Source organism: Camelus bactrianus, chromosome 3, assembly GCF_048773025.1.
Source record: "Camelus bactrianus isolate YW-2024 breed Bactrian camel chromosome 3, ASM4877302v1, whole genome shotgun sequence".
NCBI lineage: Eukaryota > Metazoa > Chordata > Mammalia > Artiodactyla > Camelidae > Camelus > Camelus bactrianus.
The window spans coordinates 65,838,616-65,852,333 of NC_133541.1; the positions used below are offsets into that span (position 1 = coordinate 65,838,616).

A 13,718-nucleotide genomic window follows, 5' to 3' on the forward strand; every position below is an offset into this window, starting at 1 on the left:
AAGGGAGAAGCATCCTTCCTTTCTTCACTGCATATTGTGTTATGCGGACCAGGTTCCTACCCTCCCTGGGCCTGTGCGATGGGTACACTGGAGGAGAGGAAGAGAACACAGGCCTGGGAGCCAGCTGGAACTGGGTTCCAGTCCACTGTGCTGTGTGAGCCTTTGTAAGTGGCATAAGCTCTCTGAGCCTTGTTCTTCTGCACATTCAAGTGGTGAATGGCTGCTCTCTGGGTGAAAGACCCGACCAAAGAGCAAGGACACTGTCTGGTTCATTTCTATGTCTCTCCCCTTCTGCCCACTGCCTTCGCCTTTTGCTCGTTAAACATTCTGTACTCAAAAACAAACAAAACCACAAACAATCCTGCCAGAATACAGGGGAGATGAAGCTGAAGCTAGGGTTGGAGCCAGGCCTGCTCATGAGGAATCTTCTATGCCATGCTCAAATGTATCCTGGGAAGATGACAGTGGCAGAGGGAGAAAATCAGAATTTTAGTTCAGAACCATCACCTTCCTACAGCTCTTGAGGTAAGAAGACAAGACGAAATTTGGGGGAAAGTTGCCAGAAAAATGCAAGCCATCCAGCCAAACTGGAATTTTAGATAAATAATGAATATTATTTTAGATAAATATCTCCTGTTGTTTATCTGAAATTCCAATTTCACTGGCCATCTGTATTTTTATTTGCTAAATCTGGCAAGTCTAAATTGGAGACAAATTCAGAGGGCTTCAGAGGCTGGAGTTTGAGGAAAATCTGCAAAGTCGAAGGCCTTGGTCATCTACTTAGAGTGAGGGAATGGCAGTGTGGCAGTGGGAGTGAGGCAGTCGAGAAGAGTGGAAAGAATGTGGAAATCCTGTTGGTGTGTGTCCGGAGCCTGATGAGGTGACGGTCATCAGTGGATAGTGCACCGATTGGTACCGTGAGTGATTCATTGGCACATCTAAGTGACTGAACAGCTTTGAGAGGGGTCACAAGGGATGAAATTTTCTACTGACATCTGATTGGCTGTTGGTTCCTACTTCTCTATGTCTGTGAGTGTGTTGGAAAACTAAAGGTCTGGTTCTTTTCATGGGCCTTCTCACATTTTTGCAAGCTGATGACCTTCTGAAAAAATTGAGAAAATTGCTGTCGAAATAAGCAGGAAAAAGAAGAGAGTGATCATCCATTTTTAGATGTGTTTACAGGCTGTATGACTCAGTGCTGCTTCTGTTAAGAGCAAGTACATGGTCTTTTTTAGCACAGAGATGCACACTCAGGAGGCTCTGATCTGTGCTACTTTCTGTGAATGATAAAGCCCTTACTGAAGCACCGAGGGTCTAACCTCACACCCAAAGCTTTTCACATGGCGTCCGCTCCTCTCAGCTCAGGTTTGGCCAGTCTCTTTAGATACCATTAGGAATATTTCACTTTTTCAATAGTCTTCTTATTCAAATATTCCACCATGGACTTCTTTGGAACTGAGAGTCCTGGTTGAGAAAATAATGAGTTTGATTTACAGGAACTTGGGTCAAAAAATCTGATCTTTTCTTTGGTGGCTTGTATTTGGTAGATGATCCTGAATTGTCCAATGGATAGCATTTATGGAGGCAAAGAAAATTCACTCCTTACAAGCTTTATTTCTAGGCATCAGTCTTCTAAGTCTAACTGGAATAGACCCAACAACAACAGAAGGGGAAAAGGAGCATGGAGGGCTTTGCCATTTGAGGGAGCTAACAGGCCACTTCAGTGTTTCCTAAAGTATTTTAGTAGGCAGGGTGTGGCGCAATCAGATCATGACTCAGAGGATGACTTCACTGATCTAGCCTACTCTTCAGTCTTTTAATGCCTCCATTGATTAGGCAACCGAGATTGTTATGTGGGAGGCTTATCATGACAGCAAAAATGAATGTTCTTTTAAAATGCAATTAAAAAACACTGCTGGAAGAATTTTTGAATGTCAAAGATATTCAAAGACCTTCTTCACTCGTGTGAAGGATTCTTAGGTTTAATTTACTCCCACCATGCTCACCTGGGTAGATGGAAGGTTGTCCTTGGGGTTATGAATATTTTTTTTAAATGAATGGGGTCACCTGGGATCAAACAAGCGACCAGCATCCATTCTTGATAGGCCACCACGTACCTCATAAGAAGGAATGTGGGGATACCCAGGATTCCATGGAAGGTTTTGGACATTTAGAAAGTGATCCCTTGGGAAAGGCATGCCCAAACATGTACCCTGGACACAGCCTGAAGCTTCAGAGCAGGTCAGGGCTGGGTTTGCATCCCACTGACTCTATGGAGTTCACTATTCATTCTCTTTGATTTTGAATTTCCTCATTTATAAAATGAGAATAAAACATTTAGAATAATTTACTTGATATAGTTATTATAAAGACTTAAAGGAAATCGTGTCTTTAAAAGGCTTAGCAGGATACCTGATACACAGAAGTTGCTTAGTAGACACCTGCTCCATTTTCCTGATGAGGAGGATATGGGGGTGGAGTGGGGGAAATGAGGTATTCCATCAATCTGACTCCTTAAAAGTAGGGTTAGTATTACTGACTTTTCTGAAACTTTAAAGGAGAAACTTACTCTAAAGGTGCCCAGGGAGACCTGGGATGTACCAAAACATAGCCCCAAGAGGACATGTGATGGACTGGCAGTAAGGAGAGCCAACTTCAGATAGACCAACAGATCCTAGTATCTGCTCTGCCACTCTCTAACTGTGTGCCTTTGGAGCTATTTAACCTCTCCCTGTTTTCCTGTATGTAAGGTATTACTACTGATACCTGTCTCAGAGAGAGTGCAATAGACTCCTGGTTTGCTTGGCCAACCCATTTCTTTCATTCTCTGAGACTTGATTCCCCTCTCTCAGTGAAGGGCTCTTGCCGGCCTGGTGTTTCCATATTAGTGTGTCCTCTAAGCCACAGAGGAGAGAACAGGAGTGAGGGTGAGGGGTGGGAGGTGGGGGGCTCTTGACTAAGAAGGACCCAACTCATGGGCTGGGCTGGCATGACCAACTTCTCTCTCCTGGAGGAAAACTAAATAATACGATAAAAGAAAAGTGCTGAATACAGGTCCCAGGGTATATTGAGGATTCAGTCATTTTAAGTTCAAAATTCCAGGCATCTACTCTTCAACTTACACAATTTCAGTTTATAATTAATGCAATGTGGATAGTTGGTACAAGCCTACCGGGCAGTGCAGGGGGGGATTTTCCTCAGGTCTGGAATGAGAGATCAAACCAAGAGAAATACGACATTCCTATCCTTATATCTTTGCCAGAGACATTTCTGAATGAAGTTAGTATGAAACAGTCCTCTCTGGAAAAGCCTAACAATTCTTATGTTAGAAATTTAATTGTCACGGTCTGAGTACAGGTAGATTCAGATCTAGAGTTGCTTATTTTTAACAAGCTCGACTGGGAAACAGCAGAGACGAAACAGCATTTCTAACCATGCCTCTTTCTCACATGCATCAACAGCATTAGACTCAGGAATGGCTGTTCCCTAGCCTGTCCTCAACAAGGTCAGCTCATTAAATGCAGCAAAACTTCCTTGGCAAGGATTACATCTCATTTTTTTCATTAAACTAGAACAGGCACTATGGTGGGAAAAACGTAGGGGGCTCCTGTGATCTTAAGTCTCCAGAAAAGGAAACTGTCTCTTTAATAAATAATAAACAAAGAATTCCTTTCCTTTTTTTAGTATTAATCTTGACTATCCACCAATATTTTGACAGACAGAAGTTTTACCCATCTATGTACTTCGTATCTTTTACAGTATTTGATTTTCTCTTGTAACTTTTAAGGTCACAGAAATATTATTTTCTTTTCTCTTTGCTACACAAACCTGAAGTTCATTTTGATTTGTTTTTCTTTTATAGTTTTCATCCTAATTGCAGTTTCTCAGCTGAATAATGTGCAGATGATTTTGATTTTCACGACAGAATATTGCCCACACCCCCTTCTCCTTGGTTTGGAATCAGCCAATGGTGTAATTATTATACTTCAGAGATTCCCTGAAGTTTTCACACATGCTGAAAAATTCTGCATTGTTTTGGGTTTACCAATAAGGACTTAGGGCAGAGTACCTTTCTTCCAGTGCTGTGCACTAGGCAGTAGACTCACTTAGGCACAGCATGGGAACCCCTAACGAACACTTTCCCTTAATTTGTGTGTGTGTGTGTGTGTGTGTGTGTGTGTGTGTGTGTGTGTGTGTGTGTGTGTGTGTGTGTGTGTGTGTGTAATCTATAACCAGCAAAGTATAATCCAGGTTTCTTTTCAAAAGGAGCAACCAGTTCAAATGCACAGCTGGGTATGGTGGAAAACACATAATTAGACAAAGTGGATTTAAGAGTTACGTAAGGTATCAACTGAGCCAGTGAATAAGAAGCTGAATGAAACGTCGTGATGGCTGCTCTGGTGCCTAGAAAGAACCGGATATGTGGATATGTGTGTTTTGGGCAAATAAGAGGCAATTACTGGGAGTTATGGAGTGCAGTTGGCATTCCATGAAAGTCAGACTACAGAATGTTTCACAGTGGGCTGTGCTGGGGAATGAAATGTTGTCCATGGCTAAAATGGAAAGCATGTCAGAGATGTGCCTACAAGGAAAGATTTGTAAATACTATATTGGAGTTATATTTCTGAGGAAAAAATGGCAGTGGGAAAATATACAAAATATGTAACTTTTCAAGAGGCTTTAAAAATTCCAGAGAATTTTAAGTATGAAGGAATACATTATATATTAATTATTTCCCCTCTAAAAGTGGACCTTTCCAGCCAAGGCAGGTACATTCTGAAGAAGATAACAAGCAGTCTATAGTTTCAGAATAATTTACTAAGAATACTCAAACCAATGACTGAATATTGAAGATAAGCCCCCTCATAGGATTAAGAAGCTGAAACTAAATCACTGCTTTTTCCTATTTGCAAATATTCTTATTTGCAAATTTGTCTCAAGGCAACTGAATGTAAAGTAGATATTCCTCTCTCTCGACAATCTCCCTGAAATAAATGGGACAAAAAAGCAATTGTCTAATAGAGTCCTAGTTTCTTAAAGAAAACATCCTGAATTAATTGACAAAAGTACATTAGTCCCCATGACACCAAGGATTATGGCATTTGGGGCTTGTCTCTCAGGTGCAAGTTAAACAGATATCCTTAAGGTCCTTGCCGAAAATAATAACAAGGCAGGTTGATGCTGCCTAACCATTAACATCTCTAAAGCAATCTCATGTTTGGTTTGATACACTTTTTAAAAAAAAGTCTGAACACCTCTAATTTACAAACCATGTGCTAGAGACAGTGGCAAGTACAAAGATGAACAGTTCCCTACCTCCAATTTATAATCTCATGAGAGAGACAGAAATATATCCAAAGAATACAGGGAGATAAACAGTGTGTTGTTGACAACTTTGCCATGACCTTCATGGTTGGATTTCTCTTTTATTTTGATGATAAAGAAAATTCTTTTAAAGAATTATATTTTGCTTGAGGTATTTAAAAGGAAAATTCTTTTATGTCATTTATATGCATATGTCTGTGTAACCATTATGGTGCTATTATATAAAGTATTATATAATACTATTAAACTTATGATCCAGTAACTCTGTTTCCTGCATCATTTTGGGCATAATAGTTGGCAAAAGTCCTGATTATAGATCAAGTGGAGATCCTTAATGGCAAAAAAAAAAAAAAAAATCAACATGATCTGATGTGGACATACAGCTACCAAACAGATTCTCATGTTTGACAAATGCTTAAGTTCTTCTCAAAAGCTGTCTACAGTTATACTGTAAGTGTCTGATTTGGAGAAGACTTTCCCCTCCCATTTATTTATATATACGGGAAAGTTTTCAAAGTTGCGTATTTGCTAAGGGTACAGTGACTGAGATAATCTAAGGAGAATGAAGGTTGACAGGAGACTAACCAGTGTGATTACAATGTGGCTAGCTTCTGCTTCCCAGCCTACAACTCTTTCTGAGAGAGAAAAGGTTGTCTCATACATTCTAAAAACTTTCAAAAATGCCAGAGAGGGCAGGTGAGTTCAGTACATCTTCCCGTAGGTTAAGTGAAAGCCTTTGATCCTTGAGCCAGTATCCTAATACACCCCTGACACAGAGTAGGAGATTTGCCGGTTATTCAGTGAATTAACACTGAATTAAGTTACTTATGTGCCAACGACCATCAAGCCTTCCTTCCGTCCACTGACAGATCACAGAGAAATGTATTAAATAAAATACATTTGTTTGATCTGACTATAATAGATAATTTTATGATATTGTATCTAACTCAAGATTCATTAAGACATAAAGACAAATGAGGAGATTAAAAGAAATAATCTTTGGAATACCCATTTATACTTAAAAAAATCATAACTCATTCATTGGTGTGCTCTCAACTTTGCTCTTACCAAATGAGTAATGCTAGAAATAGGTGAATATTTTCTATTGTGTTAGGACCAAAGAGTTTTAGTTTTGAGCTGATAAAGAACATTTCTCTAAACCAGGTAGACAGAATTTCTGGTTTGTAAAACCAAATTCAATATTGATCTTGTCAGAGAGACTAGGAATCGGAACAAAAACACATACAAATAAGAAAGTAGAGACTTACTGTATCACGTTGCCTGTTATCTTTCCCTGATATTATCAAGAAGTAGTTCCATGTCAATAGCAACAACAAAACCAGGGGTATCATGTAGAGCTCAAAGTTCCAGACAACAAAGAGAAAGAGCTGGAGGAGAGAAAAGGGAGAAGAAAAAGATGAGTCAACTCTGAATTTCATTAAATGGCTTCTCTTATCCATATTGCACTTCAAAAAAACACACAACCAAATACTTCAGAACAGAAACATTTATCTTGAAAACAAAGCCTTGAGAACTTGTTAGGCATTTTTCTAAAAGCACCACTGGCCCCTGGCAAGTCACTAAGATTTTTACTTTGTTTAATTTCTATGAAGGAAAAACTGATATCATTACATTGTCAATGAGGCAATTTTAATTTTTTCTCCTCCAATGGAATTATTGTTAGATTGGACAAAATAAAGTTAAAAAGAAAAGACAGCAAAATGAGCTTCACTGCATTGTCAGAAACAACCAGCCTATCTGCCTTAAAGATAAAGAAAGAGTCACCATTTAATATTAGGGACTTAAAAAAAAAATCTCACTTGGATAACACAATGTAACAAGCATAATAGGCAGATGAAAATACCAAGTCTACACCAGAGAGCCCCCAAGATTTCACATTATGAATAAAAGCACTGCTATCAACAAGTGTAAAAACATTCAGCATTGCCATGGAAGTCCAACAGCTATTTAAAAAACAGAGTAACTTCATCAAAGGAAAAATTTAAATGTCTATTTCTATTATCTTTTAAAACTACCTACTTTTCTAAGTACAGAAACGATTCTTAAAATTGTCAGAGGAATGTTAGACTAAGAACTCACCTAGGCTGGCAGAAGGAGTCATTCTAAGAGCAACCACAGTGTAAAATAACCAGCACTGGGTACAAAGTGTGACTCCCCCTCTTCCCTCACTGGACTCTTAAAACCCCTCACCAATCACCTAAATTCTCTGCATCTGTGGCTCCCGCTGCCAAATTAAGGCAAAGTCAGAAGGTAGTTAAGAGCCAGGTTCCACCCCTGATGCTAATTAGTCCTATAACCTCTTGGAACGGTACATATCCTCCTTTTAGATTCTTCTGTAAAAATGGGGATGACAAGAGTATCCACCTGAGAGGTTGTGAGAGTTAAATAGTTGTAATGTGTTAAGGAGTGCTCAAAATAAATATATATAGGGTAAATGATATCCATACCTTACAGAAAGTTAACTATTTATCAACTAAGATCTTCAGGCAATATATATTCTAATATTGAAAACTAGAAAGTCATCTGCCTGCTAAGATTTAGTGGAACTGGAGTATACTTGGGAATTTGAGCCAAGTGGTTGCAGTCACAAAACTCTTCCTGTATTTCATAGATCAGAAGGGTTAGGAGCAGGGCCCTAAGAACACTCATATCAGGCACAGCGGCACGAGCTGTTTGCAGCCTTTTAACCAAACCTCAGCCAAACCCACAGCTTATTCAAATTGCAGAGAAAATGAATCTGTATGGAGTGGAGAGGGACCTCTGACCTAAAGGCCAGAAGACAGGTTTCGGGCCCTAGAAAGTCACTCTGCTTCAGTATTTTCATTTCTCAACAGAGGTCTGTAGACCTCATCACCTCTAACATCCCTTTTTTAATATTTAAAATGACTTTATGACATTACTATACCATCAGAATTTAAAATTTTTTAATTGAAGTATAGTTGATTTACAATGTTGTGTTAGTTTCAGGTTTAAAGCAAAGTGATTCAATTATACATATACATATATATATTCTTTTTCAGATTCTTTTCCATTATAGGTTATTATAAAATATTGACTATAGTTCCCTGTACTATACAGTAGGTCCTTGTCATCAGGGTTTTTTTTCAATATGGTACTGAATTTTGAAAATTATTTCTTTTACTGAATTCTTTGATATTCATAACCCACTTGGACACCAAAAAGCATAAATAATGGTTTAGTAACCTAAGAAATGAATTTTGGACAGAATTATATGGTAACTATAGATTCAAGTTCCTGAATAAGAAAAATCTCAAATATGTTAATGAATGAAACATGAGCTGTATCTTCTCTTTTACCAGGCAAGTATAAAGATTTCCAGAAAAGGAAAATATTTCCATTTAATTTTTGAAATACATACAATGTATATAAATATGATACAAATTATAGTTGATAGCTATGACTTTTCTATTCAAACGTATTTTAAAAATAAAATTCTTTATTCAGGAAGTGATTTAAAGCAGATTTGACAGATATCAACACATGTAAAAGGAAAATTTTTTTTGGCTAGAATTCATATTAATTCTTTACACATTTATTTGTAAAATTTAGACAATCACTGAAATATAAGCTCTTTAATAGTAAGGACTTTTTCTTTTTGCTCACCATTCTGGCCCCAGAGCCTAGAATGGTGCTTGGGGTATAGTAGGTGCTCAATAAATATGTATTTGCTGAATTAATGAATAAATGGATACTGGATTCCCAAGTCATTTAACATAAGTCTACTTAATTATTTGTATTAAAGTACTAAAGAGCCACTATTTAAAATCAAGTGACTTCTGGAAAATGTATTCAGAATTACACCCTGGGATACTACTACTGATTTTCTCCCTGAGGCACACAGATAGAAAAAGAACCTTAGTACTTCTAGAAAAAATTTCTTTTCATTCTGGCTATGTAGTCATGAACTGTCTCTCTTCTTAGACCTTTGGGTATATGGTTGCCTTTTCCAAAGACATTCACTCAACTCAGTGTATTCTGGCCTCAGGAGAAGACTCAGACTCATTCTACTGCTAAGCATCACCAACTGCAATGACTTTTAACCTACTGAGCATATATATTCCCCCTTGTAGTGTCCATTCATTGCTGTTAGAGTTCTGGTATTACCCAGAATGAACTTCCTTGTCATGCTCACATATTGGTGTTGGTTGTAGGCCAGGTGTTGCATCGAATAAACTTTTTAGATGATAATTCTGCAAGGAATCAAGACATCTATCATGCCTTTTTCTTCTCTAGGTTGAGCATCACTACTTGCTTAAAGTACCAGCTATGAGGTATGGTTTCTGGACACTTTTCTTTTCTGGACATCTTCTCACCACAACACCACATTAACAGCTTTCTTAAATCAATAAATCAATAGCACCTCAGAACTGACATAACGTGTCTTATGGATACCTATGGTATTTTGATGCCCTAAAACTATGAATACCAGAACCCAGGATGGGAAAAGACACAGGAGAGAGAGACAAAGAAATAGCATTAGCTTTATGAATCCTGGTAGTGGAAATATAGTTTCCTTCCTATTTGTGCTCTTTAAGAATCTAATATTTTGGTAACCAAGTAAGGAACCCCTGCTCTTGAAAGTATCTTTTACTTTTTTTAAATAAAGAGCTTTGAATAAACTCTAAATACAAAAGCATTCTTTCTCAAAACTTAACTGGAAATTCCAGAAGGTCAAAAAAGAAAAAGCAGTGTATATTCTTGCCTACTTTATCGTAAATTAATTGATCATATATGCATGAGCTTATTTTGGGGTTCTCTAATCTGTTCCATTGATCTAAGCATCTGTTTTTATGCCAATACCATACTATTTTGATTATGATAGCTTTGTAGTTTACTTTGAAATCAGGACACACGATGCCTACAGCTGTCCTTCTTTCTCAATACTGCTTTGGCTATTTGGGGTCTTTTGTGGATTTCATACAAATTTTTGGATTTTTTATTTCTGTGAAAAATGTTGGAATTTTGATAGGGATTGCACTGAATCTGTAGATGATTGTGGAGAGTATGGACATTTTAACAATACTAATTCTTTCAACCTGTGAGCGGGGAATACTTTTCCATTTATTTGTGTCTTCTGCAATTTCATCAATGTCTTGTAGTTTTCAGTATACAGGTCTTTCACCTTCCTGTTTACATTTACTACTAAGTATATTATTCTTTTTGATGCAATTGTAAATGGGATTTTTTTCTTAATTTCTCTTTCTGACAGTACATTGTTAGTATATAGAAATGCAATGGGTTTTATTGATTTAGTATACTGATTCTGTATCCTGCAACTTAACTGAATTTGTTTACTAGCTCTAACAGTTTTTTGGTGGAGTCTTTAGAAATTTCCATATATAAAAATCATGTCATCCATAAATAGTGACAGTTTTACTTCTTCAATTCCAATTTGGATGCCTTTTATTTGTATTTCTTGCCTAATTACTCTGCCTAGGACTTCCAACACTATGTTGAATAAAAGTAGCAAAGTAGGCATCTTTGTTGTCTTCCTGATCTTAGAGGAAAAGCTTTCAGCTTTTCAGCATTGAGTATGATTTAGCTGTGGGTTTGTCATAGATGACTTATTACGGTGAGGTATGATCCCTCTATGCTTGCTTTCTGGAGAGTTTTTTTTATCATAAATAGATGTTGAATTTTGTCAAATGCTTTTTCAGCATCTACTGAGATGATCATATGATTTTTATCTTTCATTTTTTAAATGTTGTATACCCTGGTGATTGATATGTGGCTGCTGAATCATCCTTACCTCCTTGGAATAAATCCTACTTGATCATAGTATATGATCTTTTTAATGTATTGTTGAATTCAATTTGCTATTATTTAGTTGAGAATTTTTATATCTATGTTTATCAGGGATACTGGCCTGTAATTTTTTTCTTCTTGTGGGAAAGGACAGTGTTTTCAATAAATGATGCTAGGAAAACTGGACAGTCACATACAAAAGAAGAAAACCAGACTACTATCCTACCCCATACACAGAAATTAACTCAAAATGGATTAAAGACTTGAATGTAAGACCTGTAACCATAAAAACTCCTAGAAGAAAACACAGGCAGTAATCTCCTTGACACTGATCTTGGCTATGGTTTTTTTTTGATCTGACTCCCAAAACAAAGGCAACAAAAGCAAAAATAAATAATTAGGACTACATCAAACTAAAAAGCTTCTGCACAGCAAAGGAAATCATCAACAAATGAAAAGTCAATCTACTGAATGGAAGAAAATATTTGCAAATTACACAACTGATGAGGGGTTTGTACCCAAAATATATAAAGAACTTGTACAACTCAATAACCTGAAACCAAGCAAACTGATTAAAAAATGAGCAGAGGAGCTGAATGGACATTTTTCCAAAGAAGACAAACAGATGGCTAACAGGCACATGGAAAGATGCTAATCATCTAGTCATCAGGGAAATGCAAAGCAAAACCACACTGAGATATGACCTCATGCCTATTAGAATGGCTATTACCAAAAAGGTAAGAAAAAGCAAGTGAGAATGTGAAGAAAAGGGAACCCTTGTGCAGTGTTAGTGGGAGTGCAAAGCAGTAAAGCTAGAAAACAGTATGGAGGTTCTTCAAAAAATTAAAGATAACTACCATATGATCCAACAATTCAATTCTGAATGTTTACCAGAAGAAAATGAAAATACTAGCTCAAAGAGATATATGTACCCCCATGTTCATTGCAGCACTGTTTACACAAGCCAAGATACAGAAACAACCTAAGTATCTATAAGTGTATGACTGGATAAAGAAGTCGTAATATATATACAATGGAATACTATTCAGCCATAAAAAGGATAGAATCTTGCTATTTGCAACAACCTAGATAAACCTAGAGGGTACTATGCTAAGTGAGTTATGCTAAATTAAATGAGTCAGAGAAAGACAAAACTATATGATCTTACAATATATGTGGAATCTAAAAATAAAACAAAGAAAATAAATGAACAAATAAAGAACAGAATGGTGGTTGCCAAAGGGGATGGAGGTGGTTGAAATGGGTGAAGAGGGTCAAAGTGTACAAACTTCCAGTTATAAAATAACAAGGCATGGAAATATTGTGTACAGCATGATGACTATAATTAATACTGTATTGTATATTTGCAAGTTGCTAAAGGAATAAATCTTAAAAGTCCTCATCATAAGAAAAAAATACTTGTATCTATGTATTGTCATGGATGGTAACTAGACTTATTGTGGTGACCATTTCATAATGTATACAAATATTGAGTCATGTTGTACATCTGATACTAATAGGTCAATTATATCTCAATTAAAAAGCAAGAATATGAACACAGATTAACAATAAAATGTATACACTGAACATCTACCATGTACTGTGCAATACTGGGTATTCAAAATTAGGATAAAACATTGTCTCTGGACTCATATTGCTTAGAATCACTAAGAAACAAGCAGTAGTTCTCTATACTATTAGTAATGATTCTAATACTTGTTAGTGGCAATGATCCTCTAATAAAGAGTCCTCGAGGAAGAAAAGGGTTTTAGCTTATTCTCTCCACACGAAAGCCTCTTTCTCCCTGGGGCCCACCTGCACTAAGATGAGATCCTTTCCTTTTTCCTACAACAAAACAAAACATTCATGGCTGGGTCTCCAGTGTCTCACTAGGGCAGCAGGAGAAAGAAGGCTGCTCAGATATACCCCAGGAAGGCTAAGATGATGCAAGATCTGTCCTTGGTCCTGACCACACTTTTTCATAGATTTGGTGTTAAAAAGAGAGAGATAATGGGCTAAAGTGGGATGAAAAAAGCAAGAATGAAATCACTGACACATCCACAGAGCATAAATATAAACTATAAAGTGCCTAGGATTTTTCCCAACTCATACATTCCAAACTCCTTTTTGCCTGAATAGGACATGAAAGAGGATCTGATGATTCTAGAATTTCTCAAGGTTAAACTAGGTAATAAGGACTCCTGCACATCTGCACAGTGTTTAATTTCCTTTGACTTCATCACTATGACATCCTTCCCTAATTTCTCCTCTCTCTCTGTGTCACAGTCTCCTTGCCTTTCTCCCTCTCCCCCCAACACTTTTAATAAGGAAACTTGGACTATCAATATTTTACTTTAAAAAAAAATCCATGTCCCCATTCCAAACAAAACATCTAACCCTACATTAGTTAGCTTTGCTCATTTAAGACTAAAATTATTTCAAGCATTTGGTGGTTTTCTTTTTCAAATCACTAGATAAGGCTGTTGTGATTTACAATTAAAATTCTATGGCAGGAACTCTTCACGGGACATTAGTCAAATGGTGTTAAATACACACAACCTTCTTCATTAGAAAAAGTATATTGAGGGTTTTATGCATTATCCTGG

At 36.9% G+C, this 13,718-nt stretch overlaps 1 protein-coding gene across 16 annotated transcripts in view; it reads right to left on the bottom strand.

The window, feature by feature from the left end:
* The window catches only part of MCTP1 (multiple C2 and transmembrane domain containing 1), a 483,190-nt gene that overhangs the window by 87,034 nt on the left and 382,438 nt on the right, over positions 1-13,718 (bottom strand). For 12 of the 16 annotated variants that reach the window (XM_074360371.1, XM_074360363.1, XM_074360362.1 and 9 more), the window contains one exon: positions 6,594-6,713. The exons of the other annotated variants lie outside the window; for them this stretch is intronic. In XM_074360371.1, the coding sequence (XP_074216472.1) occupies positions 6,594-6,713 (120 nt within the window). The remainder of the gene's footprint in view (positions 1-6,593; positions 6,714-13,718) is intronic. 16 annotated transcript variants of the gene reach the window in all.